General features: G+C 42.5%; 1 protein-coding gene across 2 annotated transcripts in view; it reads left to right on the top strand.

Annotated features, from left to right (window-relative positions):
- Positions 1–17455, top strand: part of ETV5 (ETS variant transcription factor 5) — a 57195-nt gene extending 39740 nt beyond the window's left edge. For both annotated transcript variants that reach the window (XM_059687283.1, XM_059687284.1), the window contains 6 exons: positions 1536–1795; positions 4416–4475; positions 8958–9026; positions 9188–9357; positions 13538–13639; positions 14944–17455. In XM_059687283.1, the coding sequence (XP_059543266.1) occupies positions 1536–1795; positions 4416–4475; positions 8958–9026; positions 9188–9357; positions 13538–13639; positions 14944–15165 (883 nt within the window). In that variant the 3' untranslated portion in view covers positions 15166–17455. The remainder of the gene's footprint in view (positions 1–1535; positions 1796–4415; positions 4476–8957; positions 9027–9187; positions 9358–13537; positions 13640–14943) is intronic.
- The last annotated feature ends 215 nt before the right edge of the window (positions 17456–17670 follow it).

Below are 17670 nucleotides of genomic sequence, written 5' to 3'. Positions count from 1 at the left end.
CTTTTGTAGACATGACTTTATTTCATCATTCCAGTAGCATTTGGTCGGAAAATACATCCCCAGGTTACAGATGAGGAAACTGAAACCAAGAAAATGTGCCCCCCATCACTTCCCTAGTAAGCGGCTTCACTTCAGGACCCCAGGCTTTCTCTTTTACTACTCCGCCTTCGCAACAGGGCAGGGGCAGTTGGCACTCCTCTGGTTGCTCTGACAGCTAAAGGATGTTAATGATACTCATTAAATAACAATAACAAAGGCTTTTATTGTTCTGTCTTATTATAAAATAATGCATATTTATTCAACTATAGGTGAGCAAAAAAAGAAAATCACCTAAAATCATTACCACCCAAAATAAGCAATATGAACATTTAGGTACAAATCCAGGATTTTATATAACACCATACACACTTTTCCTTATGTTTGCGAAAATGTGATGCTCTTTGTACTCTTTCACAGCCTGCCTTAAAATATCAAAAATACCTTTGCAGGTCCTTATATATTTGTATACTGCATCATTTTTTTATGATTCCTTTCAACTAAATGTCCTTAGCCAGTTCCTGTATTAGACATTTGTACTCATGACCATCTTTGTAGCTAAAATCTAACTATATCTATGATTTCAGTGTGTTTTATGTGTCAGACACAGATTTATTAACTGCCTGCTCATCCTCTAAGTAATCGGGAAAAACTGTCTCTCTCCTTAATGATTACTAATGACTGGTTAGTTAAACTTTTTGTTTATTTATGAGTCCTAGTATTCCTTCTTTAGTGATTTTTCCTGATTTATGTCATTTGCCCATTTTTTTCAGTTGGGATGTTCATCTTTTATTGATTTTTAAAAGCCCTTTATGTCAACAACATTAACATTGCTATATTTGTTAGAGAATTTTCCTCCAATTAGTTTAATTTTGGGGTTTGATTCTGGTATTTTCTGACTGTCACAGATTTTCCTCCCAGTTTGTTGTTTCTTTGTTGGTTTTGTTGCTGATGTTTTTTGACTTATAGAAACTTATACAATGAGGTGTGTTCATATTTATTTTGGTGATTTCTGCTGTTGGTACAATGTATAAAAAGGTGTTTTTCTCCAAGATTTTATGTTTTCATATATATTTACTTTACTATTATGTTTTTACATTAAATCTTTATTCTATATTAAATTTATTTAAGCATATGGTATAAAGCAGAAGTTCAACCTTTCCCCTCACTAATTTGAAATGCCTATCTTAACAAATTTTGGAATATATTTGACAATTTCTGACTTTCCATTCGATTTCTTTGACATGCCTATCTTTCATTTCTTCTATTCCTGTTTTAATTATTATGGCTTTATAATATTTTCAGTGTGGAATAGATCATTCTCTTTTCAAAATTATTTAATCTTTTAAATAAAGTTTAGGATCATTTTGTCAAGTTGGTTGGAGAGGCATTGCTTTGCAAATAATTTCCTTAACCTGAACATCTGATCCTCAATGCTAAATTATAGAAGGTATTCGTGATGTTCTTAATTAAACAATATAACTACTTTCTTCTTGCAGATTTCAGAGACAACTGTCTGAACCCTGCCACCCCTTCCCTCCTCAGTCAGGAGTTCCTGGAGATAATCGCCCCAGTTACCACCGGCAAATGTCAGAACCTATTGTCCCTGCAGCTCCCCCACCCCCTCAGGGATTCAAACAAGAATACCATGACCCACTCTATGAACATGGGGTCCCAGGCATGCCGGGCCCCCCAGCACATGGGTTCCAGTCACCAATGGGAATCAAGCAGGAGCCCCGGGATTACTGCGTTGATTCAGGTTAGTATGAAGTCATGCCACTTCTTTCTTCATTCTCTCATCCATCTTTCTGGGTATTATTGAATGTCTTCCTCCTGTAGGGCTTTGGGGAATAGTTTCATAAAATTAGGAGCTAGTAAAGCAGGCGTGTTTATGCATAACTGAATAAAAAACAGAACACAAAAGCCATGCAAATGGTAGGAAGTGCAGGGGGCAGTCAAAAGTGGTGCAGGGAGATTTCAAGATGGTGGCAAGTAGGTGGAAGCTACACTCACCTCCTCCAGGACCAAACCAGAATTACAACTAAATTAAAAGTGGTGCAGAATACACCTCTGAGACCAACCCTGAAGATTGCTGGGGTCCAATCTTTTTTTTTTTTTTTTTTTTTTCAGAGAGGAAGGGAGAGGGAGAGAGAAAATCATTGATCGGCTGCCTCCTGCACGCTCCACACTAGGGATTGAGCCTGCAACTGGGGCATGTGCCCTGACGGAGAATCTAACCGTGATCGCCTGGATACTAGGTCGATGCTCAACCACTGAGCCACGCTGGCCAGGCCCGGGGTCCAATCTTGATGATACTCTTTTTAAGACCTATTATCTTAGGGTCACTGGACACAGGGCATATTATTTCTGCATCTTAGTCCTGTCCCTAGTTCTGTGGCTTTCTTTCTTAATACAAGACTCATAAACTTTCAATATAAGAATATGGAAGAGAGCCCACATGTGGGAAGGGATTCTTTCTATTCTTGAAATGAATGGTGTTCCAAGAAAGCACCTAGTGTGTCATTGCTCTGTGGGGTGCTGGGTGTGCCATGGGAAAGGTGTCTTTTTGGTTGCTTCATGGGATTCACTGCTCTATTGCAGTGTTTTCATCTGGAAAAGTTTCTGTGTCGTTCAGTGGCTGCTGGTATACACAGAGAGAGATACATTAGGTCTCCTATTATTTGGTTACTAGAGGCTCAATGCATGAATTCATGCACAGGTGGGGTCTGGCCAACCTGCCCCAACGGGGACCGATCAGGGCGGGGTGGCAGGGGGGAGGGGCCTAGGGAGGTTGGCCGGCTGGCTCTGCCCCCAATCAGGATGGTGTGGCCAATCAGGAGCAGTGCCGGCCAGGGGGAGGGTCTGCAGGAGGTTGCGGGGGTTGATCAGGCCCCCATCCGGCCGGTTGACCACGGCAGGTGCACATCATAGTGACTGGTCGTTCCAGTCATTCCATCGTTCCGGTCACTTGGCTTTTATATAGATAGATAGGTTACTCTTGTCTAGAACCTTTAAGCATATCAAGAGTTTAAGCTGTTCTTGGGGGCCCTGCTGTCCCCCCTCCCCTCCACACACACTCATTCACTGACTACATATCTTAGAGGTCAGGTTTATTAAATGAGATCGTCAGGGAAAAGGAGGGTTGGGTTGTAGCTTGCACATTTAGAAACTGTTTCTTCTGCTTCGTTTTTCCTCCTTTCAGAAATGACTTAAGTTTTTCACTCTTTTTTGCAGTTGGTGCTAAAGGAATTTGAGGGTTGGTGGGTAGGTTTTCAGCCTTCCCCAGGCATGCTTTTCTTGAAGACCCTAGGGAAGGGCAGGGCAGTATATACTTGAATGGATTTTGCAAATGAAATAGGTTATAGAATTTACTCAATGGCCTTTTTTGAGATAATACATAGGTTGCTAAATTCAGGCAGAAATTGGTTATGAAAAAGGTTGAGGAGGTAAGCAGACGGGAGACATCTGTTGCTTTATGATAGAAAAATCACCAAGTACAGGTATCAATAACTTGTAAAGTTCCCATTGGCATTCCTCCTGAAGGCTTTGATGTATTATTCTCAGGAGTAGGCATGACCAGAAACATTTTTACTTTGGGATTGACATTTTATTCTGTCCTGACCAGTTTTTTACCCCATCCCACTCCCTTATAGCAAGACACTCAGCAGATGTTACCATATCTGTAATTCTTTGGTCTGAGTGGTGTCCTGGTATGTAGGCAGGCTTGCCCTGCATAGACACAACTCAACTCACTGTCTTGAAAACATGATGCCAGAAGAAGAGATGGCTGTGCAGGGGTTCCATTCTGACAGGTCCAGCATGGTGCAAATGTACTTGCCAAATCCACTCCTGCCAGTTCTTGTCCTAGCTTCATAGCTTCAGATCCCCTAATCTCTTTGGCCTAAAAATACCTTCACCTCTTACAGCAGAACTGGATGTGACCCTCAGCTATAAAGAGTACATTGGGAAGATCTTAGTGACCCTCCTCCCCGTCCAAAATCCCAAAGCCGCAGAGTTGTTATAGGCAGAAGGCCAACCTTGGCCTTTTAAAAGCCAATTTCTTCTACCAATTTCTTCTACTCTCTCATCAAGTTTGGTGCTAAACTAATTTCTAAATGAGCAAGTTGTGAGAATGAGACATTTTTTTTCTCTCAGTTCTCGATTTAGGAGTCAAGAGTCCTCCTTTCAGATGGTGGGTTATATGGTGTTTTCCATGTTGGTTATTAGGGTGGTACCTCTTTCCCAGGACAAAACCAAAATGACATGACCTTGGAGCAGGAGAAGGTTAGGGCTTCACTGCAGAGCTGCAGTTTGATTGTTGTGATGACTCACCACAGAAATGATTGACGAGAGTGTGCCTGTCTGTGTTTCTCTTTCAGAAGTGCCTAACTGCCAGTCAACCTACATGAGAGGGGGCTATTTCTCCAACAGCCATGAAGGTAAGTAACTTCAAAAAAGAAAAGTATTCAAGGAAGCTTAAAATTGCTCAGTTTCCAGGCTAAGATTTGAGATCATAGTTTAAACTTTAAACCATCCTTAGCTCATGAATATGAGAGCTAGTTGATCATATTCTTCTGTTATTTTGCACACACAGTCTGAGGCTCCTGAGCACTGAGGGCTGCCAGCATTTTCAATAGCAATGACCCTAACTTTAGGAGTTCAGGGGAGAATGTGAAGAAAAGGTGGACCAATCAGTTTTCCACATTTCCATACAAGGAGATTACACAGCTGAATATAACACATTCGGCCTAAACTGGAACTTAGGAATTATGTCATGACTTGAGATGGTAGGTTCAGGACTTCTCTTCTGAATATTGAAACAGGGGAGAGCTTTTTCCTTAGAACAGCTTCCCCAGAAGTATGTTTTATTTTCTGTTAAATTAATCACTCCATAAATATCTAGAGCAGTGATTCGTCAAACCCAGGGCATAACCTTCACCTGGAACTTGTTAGAAATTCAAATTCTCAGTACCCACCCAGACCTGGTGAATAAGAAACTCCCAGCAATCCATGTTTTAACAAGCCAGGTGATCGGATGCACATTCAAGTCTGAGAACTACTACAGTGGGGCCTTGACTTACGAGTTTAATTCGAGTTTAATTCGTTCCGAGACCGAGCTCGTTAAGGAGCTCGTTAACCCAAATTACTCTATCAACTCAATGCAAAAAATCCCCCGAGAGACAGCTGGTATCTCAAAAAACTCGTTAGTGGGACACTTGTAAGTCAAGGCCCCAGTGTATAGAGCAGGGAGTCTGAGCTTTGGCTCCACATTAGAATCACCTGAGGAGCTTTTAAAACATTTGATATCCAGGCTTCACCCAGACCATTAAGCAGAAATTCTGGGGTGGAACCCAGGGGTTAGTAGCCACTAAAACTCCCCAGGTGATTCTAATGTGCATCCAAAACTGACAACCACTGTTCTCTAGAGCAGTGGTTCTCAACCTTGGCTGCATATTAGAATCACCTGGGAATCTTTTTAAAATCCTGATTTCTGGGCCTCATCCTCCGGAAATTCTGTTTCTTTGTTATAGGGTGAGGCCACAACATTAGTAACAAAGAAACAGAATTTCCGGAGGATGAGGCCCAGAAATCAGGATTTTAAAAAGATTCCCAGGTGATTCTAATGTGCAGCTAAGGTTGAGAACCACTGCTCTAGAGTTTTAGAGGAAGGTTGAAAGAATTAGTAAAACAGCACTATGAAACATTGGCTGGTTTTTGTAAGTGAGTGGTTCACAAGAGTGGTTTCAATGAAAAATTATTTCCCACTGGCTTGGTTGGAGGGGAGACCAGGTGTTGTTGCACAGGGCACTGAGATCATCAGAGTGCGTGTCCAGCCCTGGGAAGGAAGGGCTTCTATTGGACCTCTGACTGTGATCAGCACAGCTGTGTGGGGCTCTCTTCCAGGTTCCCGAATGTTTCTACAGAATCAATTGATGTCTGCAGCAGGCAAAATAAGAGGGAGTTGGGGGGAAGAGGGAGGAAAACATTTTGCATAATTACAACATTTAGAAAGGAGCATGCTCTTAAAGGAAATATTTTTAGTAAGGCATTGGGCTGCTTACTACACACAAAATACCTGGTGAGTTTGTGTTCGTTGCCCACTCTTTCCCATTCCTTTCCCTGCCCCCACACAGTGAAGAAGTTTGTTGCAAAGAGACCTGCATTTTTAATTGCTCTAAATTATTCTGACATGGTTTTTCCCTCCGTATACAGGCTTGACCACAGATGCCTGTGAAACAGTTAGTGGAACAAGTGTTTCTGATTGGCATCTGTGATTACTAAGATAGCCATCTTGCCTTAGCGTTCACCTGGAATCTTTGCATACTATTTTGAATCTCTCATTTCTACTTTGCTCCTCAAACAGGTCCTTCCTTCCTGCCACCTTTATTTGAGTGATTAGATAGTTGTAGCCACAACTGATGTAATTGCTGGCGCAAATTCAACTGACTTACATTTCACTTAAACCAACAGCATCTTCCAGATGTTTTAGAGAATCACATGTGGTGATAACTAGAAACCACAAAATACATCAAAACGATACTCATGGGCAGGCCTTCATCTGATTAGTTTGAAAACCAAACCTAGAAGGTAATCTAGTTTTACATTTTCTCCCGGTATATTATAACTGCATTATCTTTACGTTAGAGGAAGAAAAGCTCTAAAAATAACACAGCAAGTGTAACAGGTGTGTGAACTTTGAAGTAGTATATTTATAATGACTATCATAAGTCCATTCAAACACCACTGGAGTTACCAAAATCCATATGGAAAATCAGGAATATATAGTTTTCTGGCAAACAAGGCAAAAAGCATGATGTAACTCTTGTTGGTAGTATAAAGTATTACAGTTTGTCATAAAAGTCAGTTTTCTAATCAAATTGGAAAATAAATGTATTATAGGAGTCACTGAATTCCTGATTTAAAAGTTAGCATTGTATTCCTAAGTCTTTTTTAATGGAGACTGTGTATTCTCTCATTTATTCAAATACTTAATTGAGCACTTATTATGTATCAGGTGCTATGAAGATATGAAGAAATTCAGAACATGGTCCTTATCCTCAAGGAATTTAGAATCTATGAGAGAGAATAGAAGATAAAGTTCTCCCATTATTCAATTAATTTCTTAATAGTACTTATCACAATGTACAATTAACTATCTTAACTTTTTTCAATTATCATTTATTGCACACTTATCTACCAGGAGCTATTCTTGGCACGGCAGTATAAAGATAAATAGATCCATGGAGCAGAATATATATTAACTCGTTAAATTCTCACAACCTTATAAGGTAGGAATTATTATCTTCCCTAGTCTTCATATGAGGAAACTGGAGCACAGAAAAATTAATTAACTTGTTCAAGGTCACACAGCTAATCTAGGTCCGTCAGTCTGGCTCTAGGGCCTACACTCTTTAAATGTTCCATACCACACCATGTCTCATTTATTTATTTTTTTCCTACTTAATTGTCTGTGTCCATCAATTGGGATGCGAGCTCCATGAGCACAAGCACCAAATCCATAGTCTTCTCATGTCTACCTCCTTCCAGCGCAGTGCCTGGCAAAAATATTTACTGAATTAAATAATAAATAAATGACAATAAAATTATACATCCTTTGAGGTAATTAAGCAAACAGAGAAATAGTGCTTAGAGCTGAGGAAACAAAAAATCATTCAAACCTCAAAAAAATCTCAGTTTCCTTTAAATTGGGCAGTGTTTTCCCACTTCCAGGCCTCTTAAAAATGGTGCTGGTCCTGCCAAGAACTTGGTCTGGACTGATCATGAAGAAAGAACAGATTGTTTCTTGGCACCTTTACCTGTGGATTTTTCAAGTTATAGCAAATCCCTCTCAAAATCTAAGATAGCCCTTCACTATAGAGTGCCTCCCCCTGCCTGTCCCCACTGCAGACCTGGCATGCATACACCTGTACTACACAGCCAGGTTTGTGGACCAGAGAACTGAGCACAGGGAGCATCGTTTACCAGACGGGAGCCCCTGGTGCTTTCTCCTGAGAAGTGTGCTGGTGGAGGAGAGTATACTGGAGTGCTCACACCCGGAAGCAGGCCAGACCATGGGGAGAGATGTGGTCCCCATCAAGCCTGTCTATTAAGTGGCTTTGATTTGAACCGCTGATCTTGTCAGGATGCCTGGTGACATGGTGGTCAGCATGGAATGCATATTAAGGGTTTTTGTGGATTGAATACAGGACATTCTTTCCTTCTTCTTGACCCCTTTAACTTTCTGCCCTGGCTTCCTTTCATTTCCACATACATGTGTTATTGGACCAGTCAGTTCCCCCTTCTTGATCTCTGTTTTGTTATCTGTAAAATAAGTTTTATTGCTAGAACGTCTCTTCAGATTCCTTCCATGTGCCTGGTTATTACTGCAACATGCTTTTTAAGTTATTACTCCGCGAAATCCTCCACAGGCCCAAGCCTTTACTCAATGGGCGATCCTCTCTCTCCTCCAAACTCTTTCGTAATTGAATGAGGTATGTGGGCAGCCTCAACAGAGAAAGGTTGAAAATGGCGAGACTATGCACAGATCAATCAAATCCATGTGGCTAGGCCGACTGAAATAGATGAGATGTCTTTTCAGATATAAAGCCTTAGTCACAGCAACACTGATCCATGCAGACATCAGAAGCAAGGTGTGAAGGAACTTCTGGTGACTCGGTGCTTCCCTGCAGTCTTAGCTCTCCAAGCAGGGCCGCTCTGAAGCTCTGGTGAATACATCAGAACGCGAAGGCCCGAGTCCTTTTGAAGTCCCCGAAAAGTCAGTCTGGCATCAGTATTTCCGTTAATGGGGCTTAGGGCCCAAAAGGATAGAATCCCATTTTAGTTCTTAGATCCAGAATTTTAATAGAACACAAAGAGAATTTGTTAAGCAACGTGGTCTTTCTTTTTAACTTCTCCTTCAGGCTTTTCATATGAAAAAGATCCCCGGTTGTACTTCGATGACACTTGTGTTGTTCCTGAGAGACTGGAAGGTGAGCAGCCCTCTCCGGTTTGTTGCTAAGCCGGAGGCGCAGGGATGTCAGAGCACCTCCCTCAGTCTTATTAATAGCAGATTAGCATTAACTCTTTTTTGCCCAAACCACCTGAAATACTAAAGATTAAAGTACTGCATGTGTACCTTTGTCCCAAACAGGCAAAGTCAAACAAGAGCCCACCATGTATCGTGAGGGGCCCCCTTACCAGAGGCGAGGCTCCCTTCAGCTGTGGCAGTTCCTGGTTACCCTTCTGGATGACCCAGCCAATGCCCACTTCATTGCCTGGACAGGCCGAGGCATGGAGTTCAAGCTGATAGAACCTGAGGAGGTGAGCATTGGATGCTGGACTCGAATGATTTTTTATGTGTAGATGGTGCTGATGTTTGCTCTTGTTTAGTTCTGCATTGAGGCTTTTACAGTGTTAAATATGCTCTTCTCATTCAGATCCGGCCTGGTCAGTGGGCTTGGCGGTGCCCTTCCTATTATCCAGAGGTCAGTTTACAATTCACAGACAGGCAGATTCTCCACTGTAAAATACATTAAAACGCATTAGTATCACTTCTACAAAGTCTGGGGAGTTGGCCATAAAGATCTAAATGGGGCCTGTTTTTCGCCTTGAAAAGTTGTTTACAAGTGTTGTTTCAGTGATAAACTTGTTTTGGTGTCGGCCCTTATGTGTCATAGCCTATATGTGGAGCTACAGAATATTTGTGTGATGCTTTGGTAGTATATTACAGGATGCAGCTACCCCAATACATATTTCAAATAGCTCTAACCTAAAGAAATGAAATTATCAGAGATAAAACTATATTATGTGACATCACAATAGTTGAAAGATGACAAAACCTTAGTTATTTTGTTAATAGAAAAAGAAACATTGTTAACATTATTACTGTCTATTGCTCAGAACTATTGACAAAAAGGCCTACGGACAGAACCAGTACCATTTCTTCAGTGGGGAAGACATATTACAGAACCCCTTACCTGAATATCACATAACAAAGTAAATTAAATTAGACTCTCAGTTTGGCATATTCCAAAGGGATTGATTTTTAATTTCTATTTGACTTAGATTCTAGAGAGATTATAAATGAGAAGAAGTAACAGCCCTGAAAATCTTGCATGTGCTTCGTAGAGTATCATGTACTTAGGTGTGTTATATATTAAGTCAGCAGAGCATAAGTATCTTTGGGTATGTGTAATTGAAATGAGAACAATGTTCTTAGAAAACATTTAAGCAAGAACTGCAGTTTTAAATGTTGTTCCATTAATTCCAGGGCTCAGGTTAGCACACTAAGGGGTTAAGTTGGTATGAGGGCTAACAGCAGAAGGTAACAACCTGGCACTTGATTTGGAAGAAGACAATGGTCCAGAAGTTAAGAGGAGAATGTGTGGATTGGAGGCAGTTATAAAAGGAGATGCACGTATGGTGTTCCTTACCTTGTATCACTCACGAAAATGGAAATGTGTCAACATTCCATGTTATAAATGGTTTCTGTCAGTACTCAGTCTACCTTCAAAGCCAGAGTCCAGTACTGTTGTGTTTCTAAGCGTTTCTTTATGGCTAAGTCATGTGGAAATGGAGCCATGTTTTCGGCCTCCAGCCATACTGGGGAGCCATCGGCCCGCTCTCTGTTCCTCATAACGCGGCCTGGTTTATGTGAGGCTTGAGGAAAGCCTGTCGCCTAGACTCTCCGAGGCTTTGTGACAGTAAATCTGCCCTGCGGCAGCCCTTATTGATTTATCCTGTTGCACAAACAGGAGCTTTTATTACTTTATTGCCACTGCCTCGGGCCTAAGCACAGGCTGTACAGCTGCAGGTGAACCTGGTTATGACCCTTTGTAAAGCTGTTATTGAATCTTCTGCTCTCCTACCAGTGGTAAAGAAAATGATGAACAGATGGCAAAGGGCCTCTGCTTTCTCAATAAAGAAACTAATATTAATCCAGAATGCTCATAAATGCCAAGCGGCCAAGTCACATGAGGCCCGTGGTGGCCTGGAGCCCCCCTCGGCTGATTGGGCAGCTTCGTTTCTCCAGGAAGTGCTCCTTCCCACCCCACCTTGCCATCCCAGGCATTCCATGAACCCTGAATGTTCCAGGCTCTTCACCCAGGACGGCTCTGTTCCATCTCTGCACTTTACCTCGGGACAGGCAGCATTTGTGGTGTGTTTTTCCCACTGTACTCCTTGCGGGCCCTTCTCTTGTTAATGTCAGGAAGATACCAACTCCTCGGAAAAGCTGTAAGAAGTCGTCATGGGGGGAGCGGGGAGGGTGAAGTGGAGGAGGAAGCTGTTTGGGACGTAATTGTAGGCAGCTGTGTGGCTGAGTAGTGCACTCTGGGTAATTATCCATCATATCCATTACACTGTGCATGGAAATTGTGGTTTTAGAACTGCGTTTTGGCAGGCCCCCTAATCAAATGTCTTTTGATAGTCGTCCAGCTTAGCACCCTCTCAATTATGACTGACTCGGCTTTAATCTGGAGCCATTTTAACTGTGAATCTGCATTAATGAATATTTTGGGGGTAGGGTTGTTTGTTGAACATGTGGCAGATAACTGATGCCATGGGAGGTGTAAAAGGATGGGCTGCAGAAAGAACCGCTCCCCGTGCTATGGCTGCTCTCTCTTGAAAAGGGAGGAAAAGATATGTGGATTTTTTTTTTTTAACTCCTTCAGCCTCCATCCTCAAGATGCCTGCTATCAAAGGAATGGTTGGGAAAGATGAAAGGCAAAAAGAGCTGGTAACAAACCATTCCCTGCTCCCCTCACCCCAGAAATGAGGCAGCCCTAATTCCCAGCTGCTCTGCAGTTGTGCCACATTATGCATTACTGCAGAAGGAGCAGCCCTGGTGAAGGCTACTGAATCATAGGGCCCTGGCCCAGGAGGATGAGTCAGTAACTATGGCTACCACAGATGCTTTGAAGTCTGTGCATATACAAAACCTCTCTCCAGTAAGCTATTGCATAAGCAAGTGACTGCAAAGAGAGGTTGTGGCAGAAGCGGAGGAATATTCAAGAATGTTTTCCACCACTAAATATACTAAAGTGATGAGGCTGGGCTTCTTTTAAGGGTCCCTGCGTCACTTGTGGCTGACAGTAGTTTAAGTACAGTTTCATAGTCTCATTTCTATTGAGCCAGGGTGGAAGAACATATATTAGGGTAGCAGGTTTCCCTTTACACTACTATTTCCAGATGTAATTTTTGGTTAATTTTGCCCTTTTGGCTGTTTCAGAGATAGAGCTGAATGGATGCATTATGGAAAAAGGAGGAGAGCCAGGACATCGTGTGTGCATAGGGGCAGGAAGTAAACGAATGGAAATTTAACTTTCACAGTTTCTTGCAAGGCAGAGTGGAATCATGGCTATTAAATTATTCTAATGTAATTAGGACAGATGCATTCCTCCTTACTTATCAGATCATTTCTGGTATTTATTAAAGGTCATTTTAGAATCCTGAATTCAGATGTTGTTTTCATCCTGCCCAAATACTTTCAGCAGAATGCTGTTTTATGATCTACTTTTCCACTTGCAATCTCCCTACTTCCCATTCCATATTTAACATTTGGTGTTTTAATATAGTTATTTTGCTTTTTTTAAAAAGTTGCCAAAACTGACTTAAAATGTTCAAAACCTGACCCCTGGTTTGCATATATTTAAAGACCTCTGAGAAGACTCACATTTCTAGGGTTGTTCTTTTCCTGCCTTGATAGTCATCTTTATAGGCAGGATTTGGGCTCTTGAGAACAGAACTTGCTTGGCTGTCCTGAGAATTGGGTAAACTCTACTAGGAAGTTTTTTGGCTATAAGACTTTTTTTGCCCAGAGCTCCAATTACTTCTCCCCATCACTGCACCTTAGGTGGACTGGGTGGGATAATGCACTTCAGAACTGTTGGGGGAAACCTGTTAATTTTTCATTAAGTGGATAATGGTGCTACATGTTTTAATGTCCATTCTGCAAGTCCTCTGGGAGCAGGGGATTGGATGGCAGCGGGCTGAAATGATCTGGTTCCCCCTTATTCCATGAGCTGCAATAAGTAAACATCTCCCAGCCCCTCTCCAATCTTATTAGAATTGAACTTTTGCTCTGCTGGCCCATTAGCAACTCACTAGTGTGTTTCTAATGTTTCAGGAATGACCATTCTAATCATTCCTTATTGACTGCTACAGAAACTATAGCACTTAATGGCAACATGTTAATGGTCTACGGGTATTGGTCAATAATTCATATGTGGAGAAACAGTAGAGGGCCTGCTTCCTCTGGGACATTATCCAAGCCCTCTGTAATCTACAGTGCTAGCATTCTTCCACCTCTAGGTCTCACCTCTTAGCCGCTGTGACCCAATCATCACCTTTGTGGAATGTTTAGTCTTGAGGTGCTTTTCGTTTCAGGTCAGGGAAATGGAGCATTGACCAGATCAGTCAGAGTACAGACCCGGCTCTCCTGGGTCAGCAGAAGACCACTAGGCCCAGGGAATGAGTTTCCATTGCGTCCCTGTCTCTTCAGGTTGCTCGGCGTTGGGGTATCCAGAAGAACCGGCCAGCCATGAACTACGACAAGCTCAGCCGCTCTCTACGCTATTACTATGAGAAGGGCATCATGCAGAAGGTGAGAAGTTATGAGAGACACAAACCGCTCTGACCACATTCAAAGAGAATGTCAAGGGCTTCTGCAATAAGGCTGTTTATAATGGCTGGCTGGAGAAAATTAGAAAATAAGTGGTCTTCTCAAGTTCTTACTGGAGAAAATGTCAGCCTCATAAGTGGTTCTGTGGTAGGAGAAAGTCTTGGAAAAGCAAACTTAAGACAAGAGTCAAATGAGATATAAAGAGTACCTTTATTGCTCTTGGGTGTACATGAAAACCAGAGGTTGTGTGTGGAACAAATCATGGGAAAATTAGGCTCCTCTGCTTTACTTAAACTGCCTCTAATTACGAAAATGTCCAGACACTTAGGCCAGTTATTGTGTCCATAAAGGAGCATGTGTGGGAATTGACTTGCATCTCACAAGAGTTTCGTTGAAGTCTTTAGTTGTTAAAGCATTCTAGACCTTCAAATATGTTGGTTTAATGCTCTCAAAAATGTTAGAGAAGTAACCAACTCTTAAGGTGGGGAACCAGAGATTTAATGTAAAACTGTGGCTTAGAAAAACTAAATACGAATGGTTAAGTGTATGTCTGTATTACCAGCGAAGCTGATTTTCGGGTTTGATTTTTGGAGGTATGGGATGCTAAACAACCAGCAGAGAATGGTTCCCAGTGACCTAGGTTGCTCATCAGCTACATCATGAGGCCTTTGGATAATCAAGGCTTTTTGGTGCTAAATAGTGTTATGATGCGTAAATCCATATAAAGTAGTTATCAGTTCCTCAGTGTAACAGAACCATGGAATGAGCAATTTAAAACTGCAGGTAAGCCAAGAAGCAATTCTTTTTGGCTTTGGAACAAACTTAAAATTTCCACATAGGCTGTCTGATCAAATTCCTAGCCCTTCAAAATAACAAAGCTTATTGTGGAGATTGAACTTTGGAAGTGACTGAAATCATGACCTGGCTTCGGCTTTGTACCTTTCAATGCCGAAGCCATTGTACTTCCTCGTAACACCAAGCGCCAACCTCAGATACTCATTCTTTCTAAGTTGTGACTGTAAGACAGTGAGCCCATCTAGTGTGAATATGAAATTCAGATATCTCAACTGCTGAGCTGTGGTGTCAACACAACACTTGGCAGGTAGCAGGTCCCCAAGATTTATCAAAATAAATCTGCATGATTTGGATAATCAGTTACTAATGAGCCTCCTTTGGTCCCTGGCTTCCTGCGAGCTTGGTGACTTAAAAATATATCATTATTCTTCCCTTGGTCCCCACCATGCCCTGTTCCAGCTGGGCCTTATTAGGTGTGTTTTCTCTCTCAGGTGGCCGGGGAGCGATACGTCTACAAGTTTGTCTGTGACCCGGATGCCCTTTTCTCCATGGCCTTCCCTGACAACCAGCGCCCGTTCCTGAAAGCAGAGTCCGAGTGCCACCTCAACGAGGAGGACACCCTGCCGCTGACCCACTTTGAAGACAACCCTGCTTACCTCCTGGACATGGATCGCTGCAGCAGCCTCCCCTATGCTGAAGGCTTTGCTTACTAAGTTTCTGAATGGTTGAGTGGCCAAACCCTAGAGCTAGCAGTTCCCATTCAGGCAAATGAGGGCAGTGGTTTTGTTTGTGTTTTTGGCTGTTCCTAAAACTTGCCCTTTGAGTATTATCTGGAGAACCCAAGCTGTCTCTGGATTGGCACCCTTAAAGACAGACACCTTGGCTGGGGAGTGGGAACAGGGAGGGGCAGAGAAACCTCCAAAAGGCTGGTGCCTCAGCTCTGATCCTGACAGGGTTTCTGGGAAGAGATTGCAATGGAGCCTCCTTCCCATGGACAATATATGCAAAGCAATACCTTGTTCAGGTTAGTACCCACAAACTGGGGGAGAGTGTGACAATCTGCATTGATCACGAACTACTAAATGCCTTTACATAGAAGGGCTCTGATTTGCACAATTTATTGAAAATGAAACCACAAACCCAAAGGATAGTAGGTAGGCTAAGTTGGGGAGGCTCAAACCACGAAGGGTTAAAAATATATCATAAAATTCAGAGAGCTCATCTAGCTCAATCTATAATGTTTCCCCTTGGTTTAGAAAAAAGGGGGAAAGTCAGAACAGCTGTTACCCACTCCATGGTTCTCAAATAATTAGCATTGCTACTCCTGGGAACCTTCTGGCCATGTGGTCACCAAGTAGAACAAGCCCCCTTTTCTTTTCCCAGTCACATGGCTCTGTGCGGATGGCTTTAATTTTAGGAGAAGGGTGATTAACACTTTGACAGTATTTTGTTTTGCTTTGATTTGGGGGATTGTTTTGTTTTGGTGGTTGTTTTGGAAAAACAGTTTATAAACTGATTTTTGTAGTTTTGGTATTTAAAGCAAAAAAAACAAAAAACAAAAAACACCAAACCTTTTGGTAACTGCGCTGCATCCCTTAGATGGGGCAGTGCCGACTTATGAAGACGCTGCAGCTTGAAAGGGGCTTTGTGGGGGCTTCCCCTCAGCCGTGTACAAGCCCACTTCACTGCCCACTTTGTGCTTTCTGCACCAGACAGCCTGACGGAACACTTGCACCTGAGTTGTACATTTTCGAGGTGTGCAGGGCAGCCTGAACACGCCGCTTAGATTCTATGTGTATAGTTCCCCACGGTCTCTAACACACCCTCTCTGGAAAGCAAATGTACATAATACATGTCATGTCCATTTGGAACCTGGTCACCTGGTGGGAACCCAGGGGACGCGTCCCTGGGTATGACTGATGACAACTTCCGTTTCATCAGTTCGTTTTGTTTTTCCTTTTTCTTTCATTCTTGGACTTTAAACCCTGCATATGATTCCATAGGGTTTGAGACTTACATGTGACACTGACAGGTAAACAGTGCTAGCATTTTAGTTTCCTGCCACCTTAAAAAAAAAAAAATAAAAAGCTTATCTGGTTGCTGTATTATACTGAAGTTTTAAACAACCCAGCTAAAGCTATGTGGAAGCTGAGCTCAATGTAGAGGAAACGTTCATTAGAAAAGAGGCGGTAGCACCTCGCTGCTGCCGGCCTGCTCTGTTGACTCTGCTCCCGTGACACTTAGCGCTGAGAATAACTGTGCTGCTCCACGCGCGAAGGACAGCGTGGGCTCCGCGAGGGTGACGCCTGCCATGAATTGTTTTCCTGTCCCCCCTGTGACCGGCAGCACATTGGTGAAGAGGGTCACGGGGGAAGGGGTGTGTTTTATAGCTATGGAAACACAAGGTTTTCCTCTGTTGGAAGCGACTTAAGCCCACAAAGGTGTTGAACCTATAGCTTGGGCCTTCATTAGCATTGTACTCTAATCAAGGGACTCTTTTTCAAACCATATTTATAGCTTTCTAACCTACACATAGTCTATATACATAGATGCATATTTTATCCCCAGCTGGCTAGAGATTTATTTGTTGTAAATGCTGTATAGGATTTGTTTTTTCCTTCCTTTGCTTATCCTGGTTTGGGTTTTCTGGGTTGGTTTGGTTTTTTTAATGGGTTTATGCTATCTTAGCAAGAATGAAAATAATCGTGTAGCCTGAGGTCCCCCTCCCTGCTGTGACCGCGTGGCCTGTGCTGTCAGGGGCGTAGGATGGAGGCATCACCGTTGCATTCCCATCGGACTCATGCACCTCCCGGAGGGTTTTATTTTTGTTTGTTTGTTTGTTTTGGTTTGCTTCTTTTCCAGAGTGTGGAAAGTCTACAGTGCAGAAAGGCTTTAACCTGCCAGTTGATTTGAAATACTTCCCCCTGCGCAGGGCCGTATGCATCCTGCCAAGCTGCGTTATATTCTGTACTGTGTACAATAAAGAAGTTTGCTTTCAGTTTACCAAGTGTCTGAAACCCGCCTCTTTCTTGCCCTCTGTGTCTGATTTTAAAGCAAGCAGAAGCCACCTGGCTATGTCTCTTTCTCTCTCCCCCTCTCTCCCTCCCTCTCTCATTGTCTCTCAACTGTTGAGCGTTACCCAGGATTGTGGAGGTGAGAGTAGTGTAGGGAACTGTTACCTAGAAATAGAGAATGCAGCTGCTCTTTGGCCTCACCTC

This window comes from Myotis daubentonii, chromosome 3 (assembly GCF_963259705.1).
Source record: "Myotis daubentonii chromosome 3, mMyoDau2.1, whole genome shotgun sequence".
Taxonomy (NCBI): domain Eukaryota; kingdom Metazoa; phylum Chordata; class Mammalia; order Chiroptera; family Vespertilionidae; genus Myotis; species Myotis daubentonii.
The sequence above is the reverse complement of the archived record's forward strand: the minus strand, read 5'-3'. Positions and strand labels throughout refer to the sequence as shown.